General features: G+C 44.0%; 1 protein-coding gene and 1 non-coding gene across 5 annotated transcripts in view; one reads left to right on the forward strand and one right to left on the reverse strand.

Moving 5' to 3' along the window:
* LOC135099955 (uncharacterized) overlaps positions 1-25,000 on the reverse strand; it is a 216,848-nt gene that overhangs the window by 80,928 nt on the left and 110,920 nt on the right. For all 4 annotated transcript variants that reach the window (XR_010268461.1, XR_010268460.1, XM_064002698.1 and 1 more), the window contains exon 3: positions 15,088-15,133. Coding sequence is in view for 2 of the 4 variants with exons in the window: in XM_064002698.1 (XP_063858768.1) it covers positions 15,088-15,133 (46 nt within the window). In the remaining 2 variants the exon portion in view is untranslated. The remainder of the gene's footprint in view (positions 1-15,087; positions 15,134-25,000) is intronic.
* Positions 17,427-17,498, forward strand: Trnae-cuc (transfer RNA glutamic acid (anticodon CUC)). The gene has a single exon. It is a non-coding gene; the product is annotated as a tRNA-Glu (tRNA).

Below are 25,000 nucleotides of genomic sequence, written 5' to 3' on the forward strand. Positions count from 1 at the left end.
CCGCGGAAAATTACAGTCATGCGGTGAAGTGTGAAGGTGAGTTACAGGGGCGGATAAGAAAAGATGGTCTTATTATTAGTATTATTTGTGAGTCATTGGAGGTAGTTAGGCGGCGGTGATTCATTATCGTTAACAAAATAATATCACCGGCGTGGAATTAGTTTACGAGAGAGAGAGAGAGAGAGAGAGAGAGAGAGAGAGAGAGAGAGAGAGAGAGAGAGAGAGAGAGAGAGAGAGAGAGAGAGAGAGAGAGAGAGAGAGAGACGCTCGAAATTCTAGAGTCGCTCCGTCGCAAGTTTCAGGGAAGTTACGACAATTCTAAGCAATAAAACTCCCCGGTGGAAGTTACGGGGAGGAGATAACAGGATTCAGAGTTTTGGGTGAAGCTAGACTCTGATGGACGCTGCGGCTCACCCGATCACCCCATCATCTCACCCTACCCCTGCCTCGCCCCATCCTGGCCTGCCCCACCCAGCTCTCCTGCCCTCCTTGCCATCCAAGAAGCGAGGTACAAATTTACTGATGAAGGCTTGAGAGATGAATGGAAGGAGGTCGACTGCTCTCACCTTTACTTCATCCCGCAAACCGACCAAGACGCGACAATTTCTCGAAAGGTGTGTGTAGCAAACTTAAGAGGATATTAGAGGTATACATATTGAAGGTTCTTTATGTGCCTGGGGCGTTAAAACTTTCAGGAATTAAAGTTCACGTGTAAAGCTTCAAAGAACAAATTCTTCTGTGTTAGTGATTATACATTTCACACCTTCCTGTTCGCAAAGATCCCCAAGAGAGAGTTGTTTGTACTGAACGCCTTTCTGTATAAACTGCTTTCAATGTATAAATTTTGTTTTCAGTGTTAGCAAGTTTTTTGTTTATATATATATATATATATATATATATATATATATATATATATATATATATATATATATATATATATATATATATATATATATATATATATATATATATATATATATATATATAATCATGTACTACTTTTTAGACATTTATTTTTCTTCAACAACCGTTTAGATAACTCTGTTGCTTAGGAAAGATTAAATTAACCTATTTTTTTTTTATATATATATATCTCTGCAAACTATTTTTTTTTTCTAGTGGTCTGAATCTGAACAAAGGATTGTCATAACTGCAAAAGGGTTAAGACTCAAATCTGGCAACAATCCAAAACACACTAAACACAAAAACAAAATCGCAAACATACACGAAACCACAAAAATCAAGACCACAAAACACAACGAACGAAAAGAAAAACACGTATACATATCCTGCCGCCCCCCTCACACAAACACGAAAAATCCCGCACTAGAAGGGAAAAGAACCTAAAAGCACGGCGGGCGGCATGTATATATGTATTACTCAAGGCTGCAGCGCAAAGTGAAACGTGCGATTCCCGACCGACCCCAGCAGCGAGGGAGGTCGGGAATCTGTCACGCGGAGAGTTTTGAGCCGCGGTAAGGAGAAAGTCTAAGCGGCATACCAAACCACACGCCACACACACACCGCATACTGATAGGAAAGGAGGGGAGGAAGGAGGGAAAGGAAAGTTGCAAGGAAAGAGAGCAGGAGGGAATGAGATGGAAGAACAGAAAGGACGGAAGGAGGGAGAGAAACGAAGAGGAGGAAATAAGGAGGGATGGAGAGCGGGAGAGAGAGAAGGAGAGCTGCTGGGAAGGAGTGGAGGGAGAAGAGAGAGTGCGGATAAAAGACGGAGAGGAGGTAAGGAGGGGAAGAGAGACGGAGAGACAGAAAGAAAAGCTGCGTGAAGAGACACTGAGGGGAGGAGAGATGAGGGAGAGAAATGACGGAGGGAGAGAAAAGAATGCTGCAGGGAAGGAGGGACTATGGGAAGGAGAGACGGAGGGGGGAGAGAGTGAGGGGAAGAGAGTGAGATGAGGGATAGGGATGGGAGAGGGGATAAAGACGAGTGGAAGGTCAGAAATGTTCCTAGAAGTGCAATATGCAGCTCCAGGAATGGACGGAAGAGGGAGCAAAGTTGAAAAGAAAGGGAATGGGAAAATAGTAGTGAAAACACCTAAAATTAGAAGCATGGGATAAAGAAAGGGTACTGAAGAAGAAAGAATGCAGGGCGGAGATAAAGATGTAAAAAGAGAAAATGTGATACAGGGTGTTGCAGAAGCAGGGTCAGTGAGGCAAAAAAAAAAAGGAAAGAAAAAAGGAAAATAATGAAGTATATACTGAAAGAAGAAAAAGTCACCGGAGATTAAAGGAAATATGTAAAAAAAAAAATACATGGGGATAACGGGGCGATGATGAAAGTATAAATAACATAGTCTAGACAGGAGTGAAAAAAAAATAATGAAAATCGAGAAGTTTAAAGACGTAATGAAAAAAAAAAAGGATAGCGAAAAAAAAGTAACACAAAAATAGTTACGGAGAAGAAAACGTGGCATAATAAATACAAAAAAAGAACGTACAGAAAAGAAAAAACATCAGAAAAATGAAAATATAAAAACAAATAAAACAAAAGCTCTCATATTGAAGGGATAGAGGAGAGAGGGATAAAGGGTTGAACAATGCACTGAGGAAGAGGCGATGAGTGACAAAAGGCAAGGAGTGCATCGGAACCGTGTCAAGAAGCCCATACAGCGAGGCCTACTGGAGACAAGAGGGTGGAGGGCGTGGAGGACCAAGCTAACAAAGACTCGAGTAAGCCGGCGGAAGGAAAGGATTAATGGAACGATGAAGGGGAAGGAGGGAAGGAAGGAAGGAAGGAAGAAGGAACACGTATCACTTTCAGAAGCAGGCGCGGGTCTTGTGTCCCTCTCTGCGTGGGCGTGACGTGGGAAGGAAATTGAGGAAGATAATGATGGGAAACTGATTTTTGCCTCCTTAGATTTCAGCGTCATTAAGGTCGATTCACAGCCTCGGGAAAGTGAAGGGGTTAATGATGGTGGTGGTGATGGTGGTGGTGGTGGTGATGATCATGATCGTGATGATGAGATGGATGCTAGTATGTTGGTTATGATGATGATGATGATGATGATGATGATGATGATGATGATGATGATGATGATTCTAACCTTTCGTCTTTCTTATCTATTCTTAAAACATCCAGGGAATATGGAGACGCGTTTTTAATTTTTACATCTCGTAACTCGCAAGTAGAGTGAAAAAATATCAATAAAAATAAAAGTTAAAAAAAAACAAAAAAAACGGCCTTTACTTATTATAGCCTTATACATATCATCTCACCTCAAGATACTGTCCACTTCCCCACTTCCCCCGTACATCAACATAATCAGCCTCTCTGCTTCCACTAAATGACACAGACCTTCCCAATCATTTACTGTTCGCGCACCCCAGCAAAATTTATCATCTTTCTAACTAGTTCTCTGCTTGCTCTACTTTTCTTTCCACTATACCTGCATATGTACGGTGCTTTTATACTAATCCTTAAATAGAAGCAATCGCGAACACAGGTAATCACACCCTATGACTCCCACACCGTCTCTCGAATGCAAGGGTCTACTGAGGTATTCCAGACACAACGCAGCACCACGCCCTCAAGTGAAAGTACGTACTGAGACCTAAAAAGTCCATTGCCACACACGTTAATTGAAAGATTCTATGCAGCAACACACAATTCAGACATTCAGAATACAATGCTACAGAACCACCACCATTGCAACTACCACTCTCATCACCACTTATTGGTACACTAACAGAACACCTAACACCAAATCAAAGGACAGCCACAGTACCTCCCATCCACCCTACATACTCCAGCAACACCAACGCACACCAACGCACACCAACGCCCACCTCAACAACAACAATCCCACCCGCCCACATACCACAGCAACATCTTCACGCACACCAACACCCACATCAACAACAAACCTCCCACCCATCCACATACCACAGCAACATCCTCATCCACACCCACATCAGCAATAAACCCAGTGAAGTCACCCATCCAGCCTTCCTGACAGCAGCATTGGACACCCTTTCTGGGCATCGAGTAGCTTCCTATTGTTCTAGCAGGCATCCAAGTCCTCGGCGGCGGAGGACTAATCAGCGGAGAGACGAGGGGGTATCTCAGCGACGGAAAAAGTGAAAAAGTTGAAAAAAAAAAGACCCACCATTGTGCTAGTGACACACGTAGCCCCCCTGAGGATGGGGTAGGTCGATTAAGCGTCCGGGAAACAAAAGGTGAGGAAGAACATGACCCTGACGACGAAGGCAAGGCAGCAGTAGTGAATGATTGAGTCAGGGAATGGTTAGGTGGTACGTCAATTGTTACTCAAGATGTCAAGGTCTTCCTGGTCTTTATGTAACCACCAACGCCCCGCCCATACATACATACACACACACACAAAGAGAGAGAGAGAGAGAGAGAGAGAGAGAGAGAGAGAGAGAGAGAGAGAGAGAGAGAGAGAGAGAGAGAGAGAGAGAGAGAGAGAGAGAGAGAGAGAGAGAGAGAGAGAGAGAGAGAGAGAGAGAGAATTTTCACATGCACGTTTATACATTATTATTATTATTATTATTATTATTATCATTATTACTCCTACTACTACTACTACCACTACTACTACTACTACTACTACTACTACTACCACCACTACTACTACTACTACTTCTACTACTACTACTACTACTACTACTATTATTATTACTGTTTTTATTATTGTTTAGAATACTATCCAGTCGCAGCAGCAGCAGCAGCAGCAGCAATAGTAGTAGTAGCAATAGTAATAGTAGTAGTAGTAGTAGTAGTAGTAGTAGTAGTAGTAGTAGTAGTAGTAGACTTTTATCCCGTTTATGCCGTTACGTCCCTTGGCACACGGGTGTCTCCCCTGGGCGCTGTGAAAGGCGACTGAAAGGGACGAGCGGCGAGGCTGAGAACCTTTCCTCGTAAGCTTTATATTCCCACAAAACAAGAAAGGAGCTAAAGGAGCCTTTCATCTTTTACTTTCTTTATATTATTATTATTATTATTATTATTATTATTATTATTATTATTATTATTATTATATCATCACATCATTATTCATGTTATTTAATGGTGGTGATAGTAGTAGTAGTAGTAGTAGTAGTAGTAGTAGTAGTAGTAGTAGTAATGGTAGTAGTGGTAGTAGCAGCAATGAAGAGAGAGGAGGAGGAAGCTGCACGTTTACTCTATTCTATTTTATTATCCTTCACACATTAAAACGACCTCCATGACACGGCGAGGCAAGAGGCAAGAAGATTACCCCCCACCTCCACCTACTCTTCCTCCACCACCTTACCCTCCACTCTTCCCAGGCGGCTGCGTCCCCCGGCCAGCCAGACACTGTTCTTTACCCCAAACACAAACCCCAAAACATTTCACTCCAATATCCAGCGGAAAGATAAATAAATCATCAAATACCAAAAGACTATTGATATATGATAAAATATGCCCATTATCAACTTTTATTCCTTTCTCCTCTACTATTGTTTTCCGTCTTACGCCGCTCCTCCGAGACCTCCTTTCCCCTTCCGTCCATCTCTCGCTTTTCCTTTCCTCCTCCTCCTCCTCTCCTGTCGTCCTCCTCCTTCTCTTCCTCCTCCTTTTGTTATAACACAAAAGCCACTTTTCACCCTCGGATCACTCGGTAGCTGACTCAAAATATTTCACAATTTAATTACACATCAACGTTAACACATTGGAGACGCGTTACTCGAAGGGCCGAGGAACCAAGGAACCGCCGCCACTGTGAGAGGGAAGCAAGTAAAGGCGAGAACGCGAGGAAGTAAAACGGAATGGTTAGGACAAAGGCAGGAGGTTGTAAAAAGAAGGAAAAATATGAAATTGGGTCTTTTGAGAAGGAGAAGACAAGAAGCGTAATAAAATCAAACACGAACGCTAAGGACAAAAGGCCAAAAGGGGGAAAGATTATGAGGAGCACAAGAAGGAGGAGAGACTGGAGGCAGGGAAGGAGGGAGGGAAGCGAGGAGGAGATTAAAGATCCGGGAGATTAAGAGACGAAGAAGAAAACGGAGAAGAGGGACAAGAAAGCTCTCTCTCTCTCTCTCTCTCTCTCTCTCTCTCTCTCTCTCTCTCTCTCTCTCTCTCACGATCATTCTTTCAATACCATCTGCGCCAACGAGGCTGAAATCAATCCTTCACTTTAGCTTCGCTCTGCCAACTACTACTACTACTACTACTACAACAACTACTACTACTACTATGACTACTACTGCTGCTACTGCTACTACTACTACTACTACCACCACTACTACTACTACAGCACCAGGAACAACAGCAACAATAATAAGAATAACAGCAGCAGTAGTAACACTAACACTAACCCCACTCTTACACCTTGATCCACCACCACCACCACCACCAACTCTTTTCCAAAACCCCCTTATCCTCACACTCCGTGCCCTCAAGAGTCGGCTGTGGTGTGGCGACCCGCTGTGGGATCTGGATTTAAGGTTTCTACCACCGAGATCTCGTGGGGGCACGACCTCAATTCTCACATGGAATTTCATATTGCGAGCCTCCTCTCCTTTTCCCTCGCCTCCTCCGCGCCTTAGACCACAGCCAATAGTCCATCTGTATGCACCCCGAGGCGGCTCCGCGGGGAATCGAGTTGGTGCGGTGGCCTGGCGAACTTGATGGCATGAGGCCCCGGAGAACAAACCCCCGGGAGCGTGTGGGCCATAGCACGTCGAGGTGTTGGTCTTCCCCTGTGTTCTTATTCGTTCATAATGCTCCGGAACAGCTGCGCCAGACGTCAAGTGGGTGAGGCGTCGGGAATTTTAATCGATTTAAGCCTTTTTTCTTTTCCTTTACAGGGTATTTTGGCGCTTCGCCCGATGATGGTGAGGTCGCAGGAGAAGAGAGTGAGAATGAGAGAGGAAAAGCCCTGAAATATATTATTAAACCACTCCCACTGGCATGAATGACGAGCGCTGGGTGACGGGACACGGAGCGGAGGGCTGGCTGAGGAGGGGAAAGAAGGGTTCGGTTGAGTGTGGAGGGAGACAAGTGAAGGTGAAGAATACCAGGAAAGGGAACGAGAGAAGGAGGGATGGAGGGAAGGAGAGGTAAAAGCGTCTCGTTTTTAGGCACATCTGTGAGGGAAGGTTTCGAGAAGAGGAGTGTTGATCGCTAGAATTAAGTAATAAGGTGGGGCGGAGGAAGCGGAATAGAAGCAGGAGGAGGAGGAGGAGGAGGAGGAGGAGGAGGAGGAGGAGGAGGAGGAGGAGGAGGAGGAGGAGGAGAAGAAGGAGGAGGAGGTGGAGGAGTTCAGTGAGATAAAGAAGAAAACGGAAGAGGACACGAGTGGGTGGAGAAGAAATGTGATGGAGGAAGAAAATAGAGGCAGGAGATGAAAGATGGAATTAGTTTTGACTCTTCTGAGAAATTCGCATCGACTTTGAGCGAGAAAGAAAAAAAACGAGGTATTTGCAAGACGGGTGACTTTAGTAAATATTTGATGCAATGCTCTTGAAGGAGGAGGAGGAGGAGGAGGAGGAGGAGGAGGAGGAAAAGCCTCATTACAGAAAAAGCCTTAGGTGTAGGATGTTCCTTTTCGTTTATTTATTTATTTTTTTTTGTGTCGATGTTTTTCTCACTTCAACATTATCTTTCTGTCCTCTCCACTTTTTTTTTCATATCCTTCCTCCCTGTTCCTTTTTTCGTTCTTCCTTTTCTTCTTCTTCTTCTTCTTCTTCTTCTTCTTCTTCTTCTTCTTCTTCTTCTTCTTCTTCTTCTTCTTTTTTCCTCCTCCTCCTCCTCCTGCTCCTCACCAAAACAAAGCAACAGCATCCCTCGTGTAGCGTTACCTTCAACTCGAATCCTTACCTCTGTCTGTCTGTGTGTCTGTCCCTCTCTTTCAGTCTCTCCTGTGACAGCAATTACCATCAGCCTCTTTTGTCCCCGGTGGTGCCTCCTCCCTTAGCGCGGCTCTCATTACGCATTCAAGAGGCCGCACCCGGTACAAGGAGAGGCTGTAATCCGGACACCGAGCACCCCGTTTGGAGACGTGTGTTGCAGGGGAAAAGTCACTCGCCACCGTCACCTCGCCCTCACTTTTCATGGCAGTTGAGAGAGAGAGAGAGAGAGAGAGAGAGAGAGAGAGAGAGAGAGAGAGAGAGAGAGAGAGAGAGAGAGAGAGAGAAAGGTTTACGAAAGGCGTGCTTGCAAAACAATACGTACCAGACATGTTGGCCCTGATCAGGTTGTTTGTGATAAGCTACACTTGCGTTCGTATTCTCTTTGACGCTTTGTTCTCTCCTTAAGACTAGTTTGAAAGGGCATGGAAATGAATAATCTTGTTCTTATGAGTGGTGATGCAGAATACTTATTAAATTATCACTAAAATTATAAGCAAGGACTGCCACGTCTGGGCCTGACGTCTTCTTGCAGCTTATTTTCTACACACTCTAATGAAATACACATCTGAAAATCCAAAATGATTTCCACTTAAGTCTGCTTCATTTTAATCTTTGAAAATCCCAAACAACTTCCACTAACACCTGCTACACTGAAGAAATAGGAAGACGATACGTAGAGGAATACGGTCTCTACTCGTAGTCTCCAAGTGTAGAATAGGAAAGGGTTCGTTGTTCCCCATTAGCCAGTCGTATGTAAGAGATAGGAAAACGAAAAGTCGTTGGACGGTTAAGGCAAAGATTCCTCTCCATTACAATTCACCGCACGCGCCACGGACTTCGTTAAACCCGCGTTACCTTATCTAAAAAAAAAAAGCTTATTACTATTAAACATGCTGATGAAATTTGCAAGTTGAGGATGTGTCATGAATGTCATTATCCCTTCCCGCCACTGCCTGCACGGGGCGGCGGCACCAATGGTTCGTTCACGGGCTGACTTGGTGATGAGAGGACGCGTGCATGGCGACTCCTCCCTACCCATTACTTCCTCCCGGTCCTTTCCGTATCTCCATGTCTTCCATCTCAATGATTTTTCTATTTTTTTTTATTTTACTTTTTTTCATCTTTTTTCCCTATCTCCAAATCTTCACTCTTAGTGTTCTTTTTTTCCATTTTTCTCTTTTCCTTTCCTTTTCTTCTTTTCTGTTATCTCCAGCTCTTCTCACTCAACACTTTTCCATTTTTTTCTTTCCCTTCTTTCTTTCCTTGTTCCCATCTCTTCCCCTCAATGTTTTTTACACTTTTTTTCTTTTCCTTTCCTTTTCTTTTTCCTATTTTCATCTCTTCCCTCTTACTATGTTTCACTTTCTCTCTTCCTTTCCTTTCCTTTCCTTCTTTTTCGTCTCCATTCTTATCTGCATCTCTCCCTCTCGCAATATTTTTTTTCCCCCGCTATTTTTCTTTCCCTTCCCTCACTCACTGTTTCCTCCGCTGTCATTTCTATCTTCATTCCTCCTCTTCTGAATATTTTTTCTTCACTGCTTTTTTTTTTTTCTTATTCCTCTCCTAATCTTATCTTCACTTCCCCAGACATCTTTAACTAGTTTTGTCTTTTCCTCTTTCCTGCGACTCTTCACTCATTGCTTCCTTCCTTATCATTCTCATCTTCGTTCTGTGTCCTCTGCATTTTTTCCCAGTATTTTTTTTTCTTTCCCCTCCTCTCCCATTCGTAGCTCCGTCTCTTTCTCCCCCAATACTTCTCCGGTAATTTTTCTTCCTTTCCTTCTCACGATTCCTCACGCATTGCCTCCTCCCCTATCATCCCCATCTCCATCTCTTCCCCCTTACAGTATTTCTTCCATTTTTTTCCTTTCTTTCCCCTCCCATTTTTATCTTTATCCTTCCTGCGTCACCATTTATTTTTTTCTTTCCTTTTATATCCTTGCTACGAATCTTCACTCATTGCTTCCTCCCCCTCGTATTCCTAGCTTCATTCCTTCCCCCCCTATAAATATTCCCTACTATTTTTCCCTTGCCTCCATTCCTCGTTCCCCTGCCTCTCCTATTCCTGCACAAGCGAGGTACGAACACTGGGAAGGCTGCAAAGACACACGCTGCGGTATCGGATAAAAGCAGAGGCAGTTGGGCAGGTGATAAAAGTTTTTAAAGTTAATATGTCTATAAATTATCGTTCCCGTTCTGAGACTCCACGGACACCTTTACCTGCCGTGCCCCGATCAATACCCAGGTGTCCACAGGGGCTGAGTTGATAAATGGTAGATTAAGCTCAGTGTCTAGATGGACAAATGCGATACAGATGAACAGGAAAGGCGGTAGAGGTTGAATTGGGATTGTTATAGGTTCGCTCTAAATGACAATAATGTTCTTGATTCAGTTCAGTGTATATATGAGGAATGCACGCACACCAGGGACAAAGATGAGACAGATGAGTAGGAAAGGTGATAATGAAACAGAGGATGAATTAGGATTGTTGTGCATATTCCCTCTAGAGAACGTAAGAGTAATCCTGCTGCAGTCTGAGTTTACTGTTCGACTCGGAGTACAAAATGGGGGGAAAAAAAGCTTTCTTCTTTGCCTCAAGAGGATGTATAGCACTCCTGGTTTAGTATGAGTTCACTTTTCTCTTCTTTTAACGCAAATAAGAAGTCGAACGAGAGTATAAATAAGCGGAACGGAGGAAAGCCTGTTACTTTGCCACTCCTGAAAAGTTAACAAAAGAAGGAAGACCAAGAAGCAGGACAGTTTAGTCTCCTAGAGCGATTCAAGTTACAAGAAGAGACAAAACAGAAACCTTTAGTACCACACACCTCGTAAAAAAAAAAAAATAATAAATAAATAAATAAACTAAATACATGTCAAGTAAGGCCACACAATATAGGGTGAGTTAGTTCTCCGTACAGTCGTCGCCACACTACTTATTTCAGAACAAAACCACCAGCCACTCTCCCTCCCTCCCTCCCTCCCTCTTCGCTCTCCCTTCCCCTGCAGATTAAGGACGTGGAAAGAAGAGGGTAAATGTGGAATATACGTAATGTACCAAGGTTACTCTTTGTTCTCTCTCTCTCTCTCTCTCTCTCTCTCTCTCTCTCTCTCTCTCTCTCTCTCTCTCTCTCTCTCATTCCTTTCTTCGCCACTTTATTGAATCAGTATACAATTTCTCTTTCCTTCTCCTCGATTATCATTCAGTCTTTCCATTTCTCCTCTTCCGGATCATGTTTCATCAAAGCTCACAAGAGTATTTGCGTGGCAGTGATTCTAAAACAAAGAAGCGTTAGAGAATCACGAGCGGCAAAACATGAAGAAGACACAGGGCACCATAGAACAGCAAAGCAAAGCAAGAAGTAGTCTCTCGTGGTCTTCTCTCGGGTGAAAATGTTCCTGGGGTAATGAAAGTCAATGAGGATGTTATTCAATTTCCAAGCGGCATCGTCTTTTTCTTTTCTTTTTTTTCTTCCCCATTTCCTGCCACCAGCGCCTCGAGGGAACGGTAGAATTTCATCTTTACTCTTACTTCACTTAAGATTGTACGGTTTATCGCACTTTAATCTGGTAAGAGCCAACGTCTGCTGTTACTTGTTCTTCCTTTGTATTCTCTACCGTTTCCATTTCACCTTGACGACCACTTTATTTAGTATAGTATAATTTGTCGCAATCTCGTAAGGGGCAAAATGTCACAGGATATTTGTTCTTCCTTTGCGTTTCTTTGTGTCAAGCCACCGCCCACCACCTGCAGGCAATCCTCACACTTGTCTACCTTACTTTCCCATGCATTTTCTCCATTACACGCGCGCCGGCAATGGACCGCCAACACGCTAACTTTCGCCAGCATGACACGCAACTCCTCCCCTTCTTTACGCGGTGCATACGAGGCGCTGCTATGCCCCGGGGGGTCTATGGGATGAAGTCAGCCACCAACGGGGAATTTCAGTGACTTGTAGCGTGTAATGTGTTTTGCATCCCTCCTGGACTGAAGTGTTCCGTAAGAGAGGTATTAGCAGGCACTATATAATCATTTGGAGTACTATTCTATTTCTCGAAGTGTATGGAAAATGATGGATCTCTCTAAGAGTTGGTTTACGAAGGAGGAACATCAGGACTCGCCATAACAATCTCTAACAGTACTCGGGTAACTTACATAAGCGTAAGTGGTGGGCATTTTAATTCTAAATAAAACTACATGTAGCGCCACACAACATATAAAGCTTTTCTTCCTACAACCACAGCTGTCTTCTCCCGCCCCACTGGCTCTCCGTTGCGCCCGAGGACATGACAGCCTCCAGCCCCAAGAAGCCACACACAGTCCCCGCCTCTGTTCCTGCCGACACCAGAATATTTCAAGTGTGGGGGGGGAGGGAAGCATCCACTGCCTGCCCTTCCCGCTCCTCTGCCCCATACCAGGGATCTTCTGCTCTTGAAACTATGCAAAGGAAAGCATTTTTTTTTCATCTCTTTAATCCCGTTTCTTGTTCTCTTCCGAAGTAAAACTTACTGATACGATATTTTCCATACACACTTTCAACCATTCTTCATTATCATCATTATAATCAATATCATCGTATCTGTATTCTAATAAGACGAAAACCTTCTCATATTTCATCACTCATCTCTCTCACAGTCTGTTCCAAGCCACCGTAGGAAAATATTCTCATTCCTCTTCAAACAAAATTTCATACGGAAACTGCCACGTGTATTTCTTGTGTTCACATGTTCTTAAAGCATCACCACTTTGCTATTTCCGGTTACCTTTCGTCTAGATGCACGTGATTTATAACCTGATTGACTTCCATTTCCTGAGGTACATTTCCACCAGGCGGCAGTGCAGGTGCGAGAGACTCTTGCTTGTTCTCCGAGGCGTCATTTATTCAGGTCCTCGTATTTCTGCAGCGCAGCGAGGGTCTGAATGTTTGATGGCGGGGAGAAATACAAGGAAGCTGCAGACGAAGGCTTGGCCCCAAAGATTCAACATCCACGTCGAACTAAAAACAAACACCGTCCAGACACACACACACACACACACACACACACACACACACACAAGAATATATACTCGATACGTAAATTGAAAACAAATATCATCCCTTTCGAAACAAATAAACTAAAGCACCACAAATTCCTCTCGTTTTCGATTTTACAATTCACATTTATATTTTGCCCATAAAAAAAATAAATAAATAAATAAATAAAAATAAATAAATAAAAAAAAAAGTAGCTAGATCAGGCGGAAGACGACTCGACCTTAAACTTCGACTAGTGAAGAGAACCACGTGAACATTATTTTGGTATATTTTAAACCATACACTAAAATAAGTGAAAAAAAAAAATAACAGCAACGTGGAATTCAGTTCAGTTCAATGCGAAATAAATAAACACTCGGAAAAAAATATATAGATACGAGTATAAAAATAAATATTTCAATTTCAACTCGTGTTTTTTTTTTTTTTTCGGCAGGAGGGAGAAGGATGGGATAGGGGATGAATGAATGGTAAGGGAGGAATAGGAGTGGGATGAGAGGGGGGAAGGGAACGGGGATGGGAGAATGACGATGGTTGGGCAGGAATGGAAACCTGTCCGGCCCCATTCCTACAATTCCCAGGTGTGTCAGTCTATCGCCGAAATTAATTCCATTGTTCCCGAATAATAAACCTTGGGATGGGCGAGAGGGAGCGGCGCTGCACTCATCAAAACACGCACACACTGATGCTACATTCGTTTACATTTACGCACATGCACACAGGGACACGTGCCTAGTGATGTACGTTTTCTACTTAGTTACGGCGAAAGATTTTAAATTTTTTTATATATTTTTTTCTTATCGGTGAATAAATTTACAATACAGGCAAATATTTCGTTATTCTGCTCAGTGGAGAGAGATGGCAGGTGGCTCCTCTCCAAACCCCTACCCACACGTCCTGCGGTAAAAATGAATGACTGATTGGCTAACGGATTCAATTATTTACTTCTGGCGCCGTATAGAAGTCATTAAAGACAAAATATACGAACTTCAATATAAAAAAAAAATATATATATATAATTGTTCCAAAAGGAAAAAAAGAGTTCATGAAATTATTTCTGCCTCAGTCTACTAAAGGGACTACAACATAACACGGCGATGAAACTTTTCCCTTCCAGTTCAACGAAATTCGTAAAACCTGCACAAAACATTCTACATAATTTTAATACTTCACAGGATGAGCGTAAACTTGTACAAAATTTCAACACACTTTTTCAATATTCTTTATTTTCCTGTCAGTCGCCGGTACTCAAACCCATCCTCTTTCCTCCTTTACCTGAAGCCTCACAAACACGGGAGGCTGCTCTGTACCTGCCTCTTCTACCGTCTCCCAGAAGGCTTCAGAGGTGTTTTTTCCCCGAGACACAACAGCCGCCTCCCTATCCCCTCAAACGCACCCTCTTGCCACGCAGCAGCAGCCCCCTCACAATTCCTTCCTGTAGGGCCGCTCAAAGCAGGTCCTCCATCACCGCCTGCTAAGTAAGGCTCGTCCACCAACAGCCTCTCCCGGCCGGACCGTGCTGGAGATCCCTCGAGAGCCCAAGGAGAGGAGGCTACTGGGTTATTTTTTCCGCCCTCGGTCACTCATGCATTCTGGGCGAGGCTTTCACTCCGAGGCTCACACGGCAGGGTTCTCGCAACAAGATTTTAAGGATGAAAAAATTTGGAGAGGGGAGAAAGAGGAATAGGATGGGAAGGAGGATGACGATGTAGAAGAGGATGGAGGAGGATGCAGAAGTGGAGGGTAAGGGAGTTGAAACTGAAAGATTAGGAAGAGTACTCACAACACTATCATAAGTAGAAAACAAAATAAATAGCAGAAATAAATGGACTACAGAACAACGATGACGAGGAAGGAAGGGATAAGACGTCAAAACATAAAGGCGAGAAAAAAAAAATTGTGTTGGTGTTAAGAATATGTAATCTTGATGCAAGCAAAACTTAAGATGCCGTGAAAGGAATGCTCCAGCCAGGGACGGAGGAGGCGGCGAGGAAATGTGACAGGAGGCTGGAGCAAGAAACTCATCTTCGGAGACTTGGAAGAACGCGGGACGAGAAGCAAAACAATAAAGTCTGGATAAGAATCGGGAGGCGCGCGCACAAACACACACACACACACACACACACACACACACACACACACACACACACACACACACACACACACACACACTGGATGTGGAATAAAGAATGCAACAGCTTACCTGATTGATGTCTCCCACACATCACGAGGGTACACGTGCGATCCATCTGAAGAAGAGAGAGAGAAAAAAAAACACAGCCTTAGAATTCAGACAGAAACTGCTGCATTTAGTAAAAACTGAAAACCAGAATCTAGATAAAAAATGAGCGATACTTAACACAAACTCTATAAACGTCACAATGAAGAGCTCTTTTGAAACAGCTTTTCGCTCTTCCTTTAGTCGCTACAGTGGAAAGGTAACGCGGCAGGCGTACATGTTGAAATAAATAACTCTTTTACCTCCCACAACCTGAAGAAACAAAAGACTTAAGAAAGAAGTGAGTGTCGAGGCAACTGTTATTATTCTCATTTCTCTGAACTACGAGGAACGCTCCCACTCCACCTATGTATTGTTTACTAATGGTGCAGCGCTGACCTCTATCTAAATCGTCACTGAAAACCGGTAAGCAATCAATCAACCTCACACGCTGGATATTTTTGGATCCCTAGCGGCATGATTTCTTATTGCGGGAACTGCACGGCTTGTTCTCCCACAGGCAGGCACCGAGAGCGTAACAATTGCAGCACCAGCGCTTCGCGCATCACCTCTGCTTTGCTGATTGCAGCACAGTGAAAAATGTTTGTTAATAAAACGCAGAGATGAAAATACCTTCCTTTGATAGAGATATGAATAAACGTCTTATTTTTTAATGGTTTGAACATTTTGAAAAAGATTATCTAAACACAGAGCACTGATAAAACGAACGATAAAGTCAAATCTACCTTTGAAGTCTTCATTTTAAGTCTTATACAGTATAAACGTTTGGTTCAAAGATGTTGTGTACACAAGAAGACTTGCGCGCGCGCGCACACACACACACACACACACACACACACACACACACACACACACACACACACACACACACACACACACACACACACACACACCGTCGGATAATGCCACAATTTACACAACCACTGACACCTTGGGACACTAACACAAAGATACGCGGAGAGTCGAGTAGGGGACAATGATGATGATAAAAAGGAGAAAGCAGGAAGGTTATGGGGTTCTTAATCGCAAAACCTCGGCAGATAAAAGGAAAAAGAGCGTGGGTCACTAAACAAGGTGTTGTCAATGAGGATGGTGACTTTATTCGCAGATCTTCCTTAAACCAATGAAGGAAGCCTGTAAGTAGTTCAGAGGCTTTGCGGTGAGCGCTTCCCCCTCCTGCCTCCACGCACCCAGTCCTGTGTCCTGTAATGACTATAACCCAAGGCGACCATTCTCCCTTTCATCAGGACAGGAGCCTCTGTGACCCCCCGAGGACTGGCCGCACTGACCTCATGTGTATCAATGAAGGAAGAAAGGCTTGGGTGAACAGATCAAAAGTCTCCCCACAAAAACATTCCCGAACATCATAATTATCTTATGATTAGTATTTATGAAATGCCTCACTCTCCTGAGATACTGCGCAGAAAATATATCCTTCTGATTTAGGACGACACTTACACGTCTTTTTTCCCCTTGTGCCTTGAAAACATCCTCCCTGGGCAAGGCGGGGCAGCGCAGTACCAGGGCAGGTCGCTGCACGGCGGCGATTCACCACCCGAGGAGACACTCACGGTGCGGGACAGACTGTCTGACTAGATTCCAAATTAGAAACGAAGGTAGGGCTTTGATCTTGAGTCTAATTATGATTAGGAGCTTTGATGTCGAGACAAAAGCATTGCTATGGCAGTGAGGAGGAGACCCCGAAGCAGCAGCTTGACGAGAGAGGCGCGACGTGCAGCTGCTGCAGGTGCGGGGACTTCATACCTACAAACAGTACAGCCTGCCGCTAGTTAACAAAAGAATGATGAACTTCAATCTCTATGACAAGTTACGATGCAATTGTATACAGTATACAGACGTCGAACACACATTTCTTTTCCTCTAGTGACACACCATTAAAACTTCACGTGTATTATTAAATGCATTAAAAGAGTATTTGCCACTGATCTGCCCTTAGTAGCTTATACAATATTCAATACACTAATATATATATATATATATATATATATATATATATATATATATATATATATATATATATATATATATATATATATATATATATATATATATATATATATATATATATATATATATATATATATATATATATATATATATATATATATATATATATATATATATATATATATATATATATATATATATATATATATACATATATTTATTTATTTATTTATTTACTTAATTACTTATTTATTTATTTATTCTTTTTACTTTTTCTTTATTTATTTTTTATTTTTTTATTATCAGTACAATCAAAGAATTCCAATGTTACACATTCCCGTGTGGTCTAGTGGCTAGGATACGCGGCTCTCACCCGCGAGGCCCGGGTTCGATTCCCGGCACGGGAAAGATTTTAGGCAACATTTTTTAGTAACGCGCCACAGACTGGAAGATAATTCAGCCCTAACAGACAGAAATAATTTAAAAAGTACTCTCCTGAGGAGTGTCGTTGAATTATTCAGTTTGAAGAAGGCTTTGGTGCCCCGGGAGAGACGCCCCAACTCTGATTGAATTACTGCAGCCACGTGGGATTTCAGGATTTTTCAATCTAGGGATGGATGAGAGCAGACGATCTCCAGGTGTATTCCTCAGGGCCTCTCCTGCAATAGTTTACGAAGAATGATGGACGACATTTACTGGAGTGAAACGTGAAGGGAGAAGCCCCTGACGCAACAGTAAGATGTCGACTCTCCGAGGGACGACACTGACGCAACCTATTCAGTCACACTGAAAAAAAAACAAAAAAACAATTTGAGTACAACGTCATTAACTGAGACTGATCTCGACGAACACAACACATGTCATATTCTCTCCCTTTAAATCCCTATCAACTAACATTTACGGTCGCAGTAACTCGACAAAATAATGATAAACAGAAAAAAAAAAAACTTATCCCCTTAATTCCATGTCTGTACGTGGCAGATCCCGGGGCGGCGCACAAAGGGCACGGAGACGTCACGTACTCAACATATTCACCATCACAATAAGGCGGGAGGCGAGCAGCAGCAGGAAAACAGCGGTATCGTGGACAAAGGAAAGGAAGACGAAGGCGATGATGAGGAAGACCAAAAGAAACGGGAGGAAGAGGAGGAGGAGGAGGAGGAGGAAATCAACAACAACCAGAAGGAAGAATAGGGACACTGCCAGGAGATACGGGTAAGAAAAAGGAACAGGAAAGGAGCAGACGAAGAGGAAGAGGCACACATCTGTAATACAACTCCTACAGACTCAACAACACTAACGACCTTGTTAGACTCCAGCTTCATTAGTCTCTCAGCGACCTAAGCCTGAAGACCCGATATCAGGTGCTGGCAGGTGAAAGTCACCCCCTTCCTTCCCCTCCCTTCCCCCCCCTCTCTCTCTCTCTCTCTCTCTCTCTCTCTCTCTCTCTCTCTCTCTCTCTCTCTCTCTCTCTCTCTCTCTCTCTCTCTGATATCCTCCATCCATCTCAGTTTTTTCTTCTTGAGGGATGTTATTAGGCTCGGTCATATTCTCTCCCTTAGTCATTTGCCGCCACGGATCATCACTCTTCATCCCTCTTCCTTGTGCCTCCGCCATCATCTTCCTTCCTCCACGCTCCACTTGCCGGCGAGAAGAGAGACGCGGGACAACTGACGCACAATCATCTGGCGCAGAGGCATTATCATTATAAACTTAGGGGAACGTAGACAAACGCAGGACTGGAAAAGAAAGAAGAAAAAAAATCAAGCCGGCTGAGTTGTGCTGCAGTGTTTATTTTAGACTCCAGGACTGATTTAAAGCAAATATCGACGAGTCCATTGCAGCAGCGCTTTCTATTTATTCAGCCAAGAGCGAGACGGGATCCAAAACGCGGTCGGTCTCTCATAAGTGCATCTCCCGAAGACGACCTGCTGAGGGAGGCGAGGTGGGAGGCAAGGTGCTAGCATGAACGACCGTCTGACAGACGCGACACACTCACAAACGGTCGTGACTCAAGGCAGGGCAGGCGGAGTGGCGGCGAGATAATGAAGTAGAAGTGGGAAAGGGGAGAAGGAAGTAGGGAGTGTAAGAGTAAGGGGGAAGTGTGGAGGGGAGAGGACGAGGTGGGAAAGGGAAAAAAAAAGTAAAGGAGAAGGGAGGAAGATGCGAAAGTGTAAGAAGAGGCAGGGTACGCGAGGAAAGGAGGAGTAGAAGGGAGGAGGACTTGGAGGAGTAAGCTGAGTAAAGGGAACGGACTTGAAAGAGTAAGGAGAATCAAGGATGGAGGGGAGGAGAAGGGATGGAGAGAGTGGAGGAGTACGGATAGACACTGGTGGAGGGGAAGGGATGGAGCCGATGCACTGGGAGGGGAGAGGAATGGAGAGGAAGGCACAGTGTCATCCCTTTATGCTGTAACTTACTAAAGTGACGCGGCCTTTGCCTGTGTCACTCTCACGCACTTTCATTTGGAATATTTGGGAGCGCCGGCCTTCCCCGAACGTATATATATTAGTCTAGCATGTCACTCCACTCAACTTCATTCCGCCCCTTGAGGAAGGAGAAGAGGAGGAACACGTGCAGCACAGTGAAATTTACTTACCTAACAGTCTTCAAAAAGGCTAAAAACGCTATCCTACTTGCCGATATTGAGTCTTGCGCGGTCAACTGAATGGGAAAAGAGGCGGGGCATTATGATTTTCCCATACCATTATCAAAAGCTGACTCAAGCAATTCTTTTTGAGACGCTATATCACAAAGACTTTCGAACCCTTTTGTTGTATCCTTCGATAAGGGTATAACGTCTGAGATATTTGTATTTCCTTCAGTTCTGTGTCTTAACGGGTGGCTTGCTTGGTTTCACCTCCTGCATGTGTGACTGAATGGAGACCCTGCTGCCTCTGCCTTCCGTAGCGTGAGCATCCTAAGGTGTTGGACGATGCAGGAAGGAAGGAGGAACGGATGGGAAGGAGGGGGAATGGAAGGAAAGAAGGAAGGGAGGGAGGAAGGGAGGAAGAAAGGAGGAAGGGAGAAGGAAAGGAAAGGAGAGGTGAGGTAAAAAGGAAGGAAGGAAGGAAGGAAGGAAGGAAGGAAGGAAGAAAAGAAGGAAGGAAGAATGAAGGAAGGAGGAAGGGAGGGACTTTGTGATAAAGGCAAGGAGAAAGCAAGGAAGGAAGATTGAAAGGAGGAAGGGATGATGGAGGAATCACAAAGCACAGGAAGGCTGGAGCAAGTGCCGTTGTGACACGCGAGTTGCTGAGCCTGAAAAATATGTTATGACTTCTCTGGTTTCTCTTGCGCTCGTGCATTATTATCATCTAAACCAGAACTCTGCCAACCAAGTTTTAAAGAAGAAATACGGATGAAATGATTGTGGTGGTGGTGGTGGTGGCCTCTGGCAGAATTTTAATGCATAATCTCTTAGGAATATGTAATACGCCTTCCCAAAGTGAATAAAACGTTATGATTCAGAGTATAATCCTGAAAGACATCAACAGTACCAAAAGGGATAATGGAATAGCGCAGGCATTTTAGTTCGTGTAGTTTCATTTCTATTCAGTAGAACCAAGTACAGTTGCTTGAAATAATAGGTGTCCTATTGCCATCTGTTTTTTTTTTTTTTTCTCGTTCTGTGAAACCACGTACTTATAATCGATGCCGTATTACCATTAATATTTCTATTTTTTGTTCAGTGAAACCACTTTATTAGTAGGCGTCATACCGGCATCAGCGCTCAAAGGACAAGAAGCACCACAGGAGACACATACAGTGCGGCACTCCGTCAGGAATGACAGGAGTGTGTGGAGGTCGCTGCTGCCCTGCTTGTTACTGAGGCGCTTGGCAGCCAGGCGAGTGTAGCTTTCCTTGTTAGCTGGGATCTCTTATATAAATACTTCTCTTTCTATATATTGATCCACACACACCTTCGTTAGCTTTAATTCATACGGCCGATGACCCCAAGCCTCACCTCTCGCTTTCAGAACCTTCACGGGTACACTTTCTTGAATTCAGGAAAACATGAAAGTAACATCATTTCATTACGCAGACCAAAAAAGAAAAAAAAAAACTTTTCACGTTTTTTTTTAATCCCATGCATATTACATATTACAAAGAAATACGTCATCTCTCAGCAAGTATTTGAAAAAGAGATTTGAAATATTTCTCTACGTCAATCTCAACGTGCAAACACATTGTTGACATCCCTGCAAGTTTGAAAGAAAATACTGACAAAGAAATACACAAGCGCGCAGGTGTATACCCAGAGAGAGAGAGAGAGAGAGAGAGAGAGAGAGAGAGAGAGAGAGAGAGAGAGAGAGAGAGAGAGAGAGAGAGAGAGAGAGAGAGAGAGAGAGAGAGAGAGAGAGAGAGAGAGAGAGAGAGAGAGAGAGAGAGAGAGAGAGAGAGAGAGAGAGAGAGAGAGAGAGAGAGAGAGAGGAGGGGAGGTCGTAACACCTAACACCTGTGCTCTCTTAAAAAAAAAAAATCCACGTAAAGGCAACGAACGGAAAGAAAGAAGAAAGAAGACAAATCACACTTGAACCTGACAGTTGAGACAGGAACCGGGAGGAGGAGGAGGAGAAAGAGGAGGAGGAAGAGAAGGAGGAGGAAATAGTGGAAGAGGGAAAACAGTCAGTGAGGGAAGGGAAGCGTCAGAAAGCGAGGCCCTGTCATCTTGCAGCACCTCCACGCCAGGGGACAACAAGGGGCACGCGTGAGGCACCTGTCCTCTTACGTTACCGGTGACAGGGAGCGTACGAGGTGTTGGCCGCGCCGCTAACTCCATCGCACCACGCATCTCGTCCCGCAGTAACGTACGGGACGGGTTATTGCGGCCAGGAGGGACTAAAATGTGTATAAAATGAGTATAAAATGTGCAACATCTTCGTAACAGACACACGCGGAGGAGTATTAATCTAATACGCGTAAAAACTTCACATTCAGCGTAAAGACAAAAACGAGATGAACACATGATTACAGATAGAAAGGTAGGTTAAAGTGTTTCATACGAGGCGTTAGCGGAGATGCAGTAAAGGAGATAGTGAGGCAGAGCGAATGTAGAGACACGGGAGGTGGGGATGTGATGAAAGCGTCCAACTGTAGAATGAGACAGGTGTAGGGCCATAGGGTACGGAGGTGTAGTAATGGTGATAGTGGTGTTGGTAGTAGTGGAGTGCAGGGAGACAGATGGAGCACAGATGGAGGTGGAGCAGTGATGGAGGTGGAAGTGGTGTCTCGCGGGTACAAGGCGGATGAACATTACTCAGGGCTAGCCTGGGGAGCTGCGGAAATAGCGGGTCGAGCGAGAGGGTCAGAGTGGCCCGCTGCCAGGGATGCCAAAGGGAGGCTGGCAGCAGTATGGCACTCTTCCTCTCTCTCTGTCCCTTGTCTCTTTCTGTTTTTCTTTGTTTCCTTGGTCATTTTATTTTCATGGAGTAATTTACACAATGTTTTTCTTTTTCATCCCACATGTCTCTGTCAATGATCGGTATACTCAACGAACTTTCCCTCCGTACACACGTATAGGCTTCAGTAGGTGTACGTTCTGGCTCTGACTCAGGTATTCACTCCAACACAGCGGGGAGTGCCAGAATAAAAGAAATAACTTCCGCAAACACACACACACACACACACACACACACACACACACACACACACACACACACACACACACACACACACACACACACACACACATACACACACACACACACACATACACACACACACACACACGGCCTCACCACTCAACCCGCGGCACTAATTTGTCACCTGGACTAGAAATCCACTATTTCCGATTTCCGGCAGCTTGGGACGAATTCTTGGCGATCCACGCGAGGGACATTTCAGTTCGCGAAAGGTTTCGGTGATAAAATACACGATTTGTGAGCAGTTTATGAGGGAGAGAACGGATTCGATGAAAAAGGAAACTTATGTACTAAGGAACCATTTCTGATATAGTCTAGATATTTCACGGGAAGAAAAGGAGATTGTGGAGTCTTATATTGTGTGAAAATGATTAATTTTAAAATACATGTATTTATTGTTGTATAGAAGATTAAATTACAGATCGGCACTTCAAGAGGAACAGGAAGCCAGAAGATTAAGATATACTCCTTTGTGTGTGTGTGTGTGTGTGTGTGTGTGTGTGTGTGTGTGTGTGTGTGTGTGTGTGTGTGTGTGTGTGTGTGTGACACAGGAGGGCGTCTACCCTACATTCCGCATGGTTGCATAAGTAGCTAAGAGAAAACAAAGTGAAGCCAATATTATGCAATGGATGGCACGGTACTCGTATGAACGCCTGTCCTTGCTGCACCTCGCACAAATATAAAATCGTGGGAGTGGAGCGTGTTCATGAAAAGTATATTCCCTTTTTTCACAACGAGAACTTTACAATCACCCCGATGTCGCTCGTTACCAAATAGCCTCACGTCGCCCCTCGCTGCTAAACTGCTTCACGTCAAGAGAGGCTCGATGGGGCGGGCTGTGCGCTACTATCACTCCCATAAACATCCTCCGCCCGCGCCGATAACTGGCATCAGTACTTCACCGCTCACGTCGACCAGAGGTAAGGACTGGTAATGTTGCAATTGCTATTGCCAGTGCTCCAGCTGCTGCTGCTGTTACTGCTGCTACTGTTACTGTTATCGCTAATGTTGCTGTTGCTGTTGCTGTCTCTTACATACACGATAATTTCCCATGCAATTAAAAGCGCGGAATTAGGAACGTCATATTATATGTGTACTGGCCAGACAAAGTTTGCTGTTTTCCATATCCTGCAGCGAATATTACTTGTGTTTTCACTTCAATAGCTTCTGTAATAAATCAACAAGCAGACATACTCGTAGGTGCATACACACTTTAATGCAAAACCTGAGGAAGAAACTGGAAACAATTTACATCAGGTTCTCAAGCGTCCCCCGCGTCGCATCACAGGAGGATTGTCAGAATTACCAATGAAGAATTTAATGAACCACTCGGGCGAAATGAAAAATCCTCATGCTTCGAAGACAATAAAGTTTGAGATGATTTTTCTGCATTTCACTTTGGATGATTTTTTTTTTCCATAAACGCATAAAACAGTTAGCGAGACCTGAGCAGCTCTGCGTGGTGTGTTTCTGAAGCAAAACTACACGACCGAAAAACAGCTAAACATATCGTATTGTAATATGTTATTGCAACATTTACGCAAAAACATGCTAGGCTGTCAGGGCGAGGCATAGGCGTCGAGTAACTGGTCTCCGGTGAGAGGTAATTACCCATTCGACGAGGCGGCAGGTTCAGGCAGCCAGGGCCGCCACGCACACTGATCAAAGTGAGGCGTGGCTCGCACCACTCCCCGGGCTCCCTTGACATTAACTGAACACTGTACATTTAAATGCCATGTGTGTTGCCTAAAATAAAATAAAATAAAATAAAATAAAATAAAATACAACAATCAGCCCTCAGCAAGTAATTAAACACGAGCAAGTAATACATTGTGTTGACAGGTCGCCAGAGACACTCGCGGCAAAGACAACAGAGTCGCTCGAGGCAGTAGGAGACGGAAACGACTGCACTTGTCTACAGACTACAACTAATAGCAACGTTGAAAGTGACACCACCTCTAAATATTACAAACAAAGCACCACCACAAGCAGCACCACCACCCTTCACCACCATGCCTACGACACACCACACTCGCTTGGAGTTCATAACGCTACTTTACCCACACAAGGCTTTTACCGCAGGGAGGGGGCGAGGCTACTTTGCAGACTTGAGGCCGCTAAAGGTCCAGCTTGCTTACGGGAAAAAGTACCTAAGAGCCACCTAGGATCCAGCCTCACCAATGACGCCTTCTACGGGATTTTACTGCAGTCAAAAAAATGCGGAATTAAAAGTGAAGGAATTGGGAACAAGTATATTTTCTTTGGCG

This window comes from Scylla paramamosain, chromosome 4 (genome assembly GCF_035594125.1).
Source record: "Scylla paramamosain isolate STU-SP2022 chromosome 4, ASM3559412v1, whole genome shotgun sequence".
Lineage (NCBI taxonomy): Eukaryota > Metazoa > Arthropoda > Malacostraca > Decapoda > Portunidae > Scylla > Scylla paramamosain.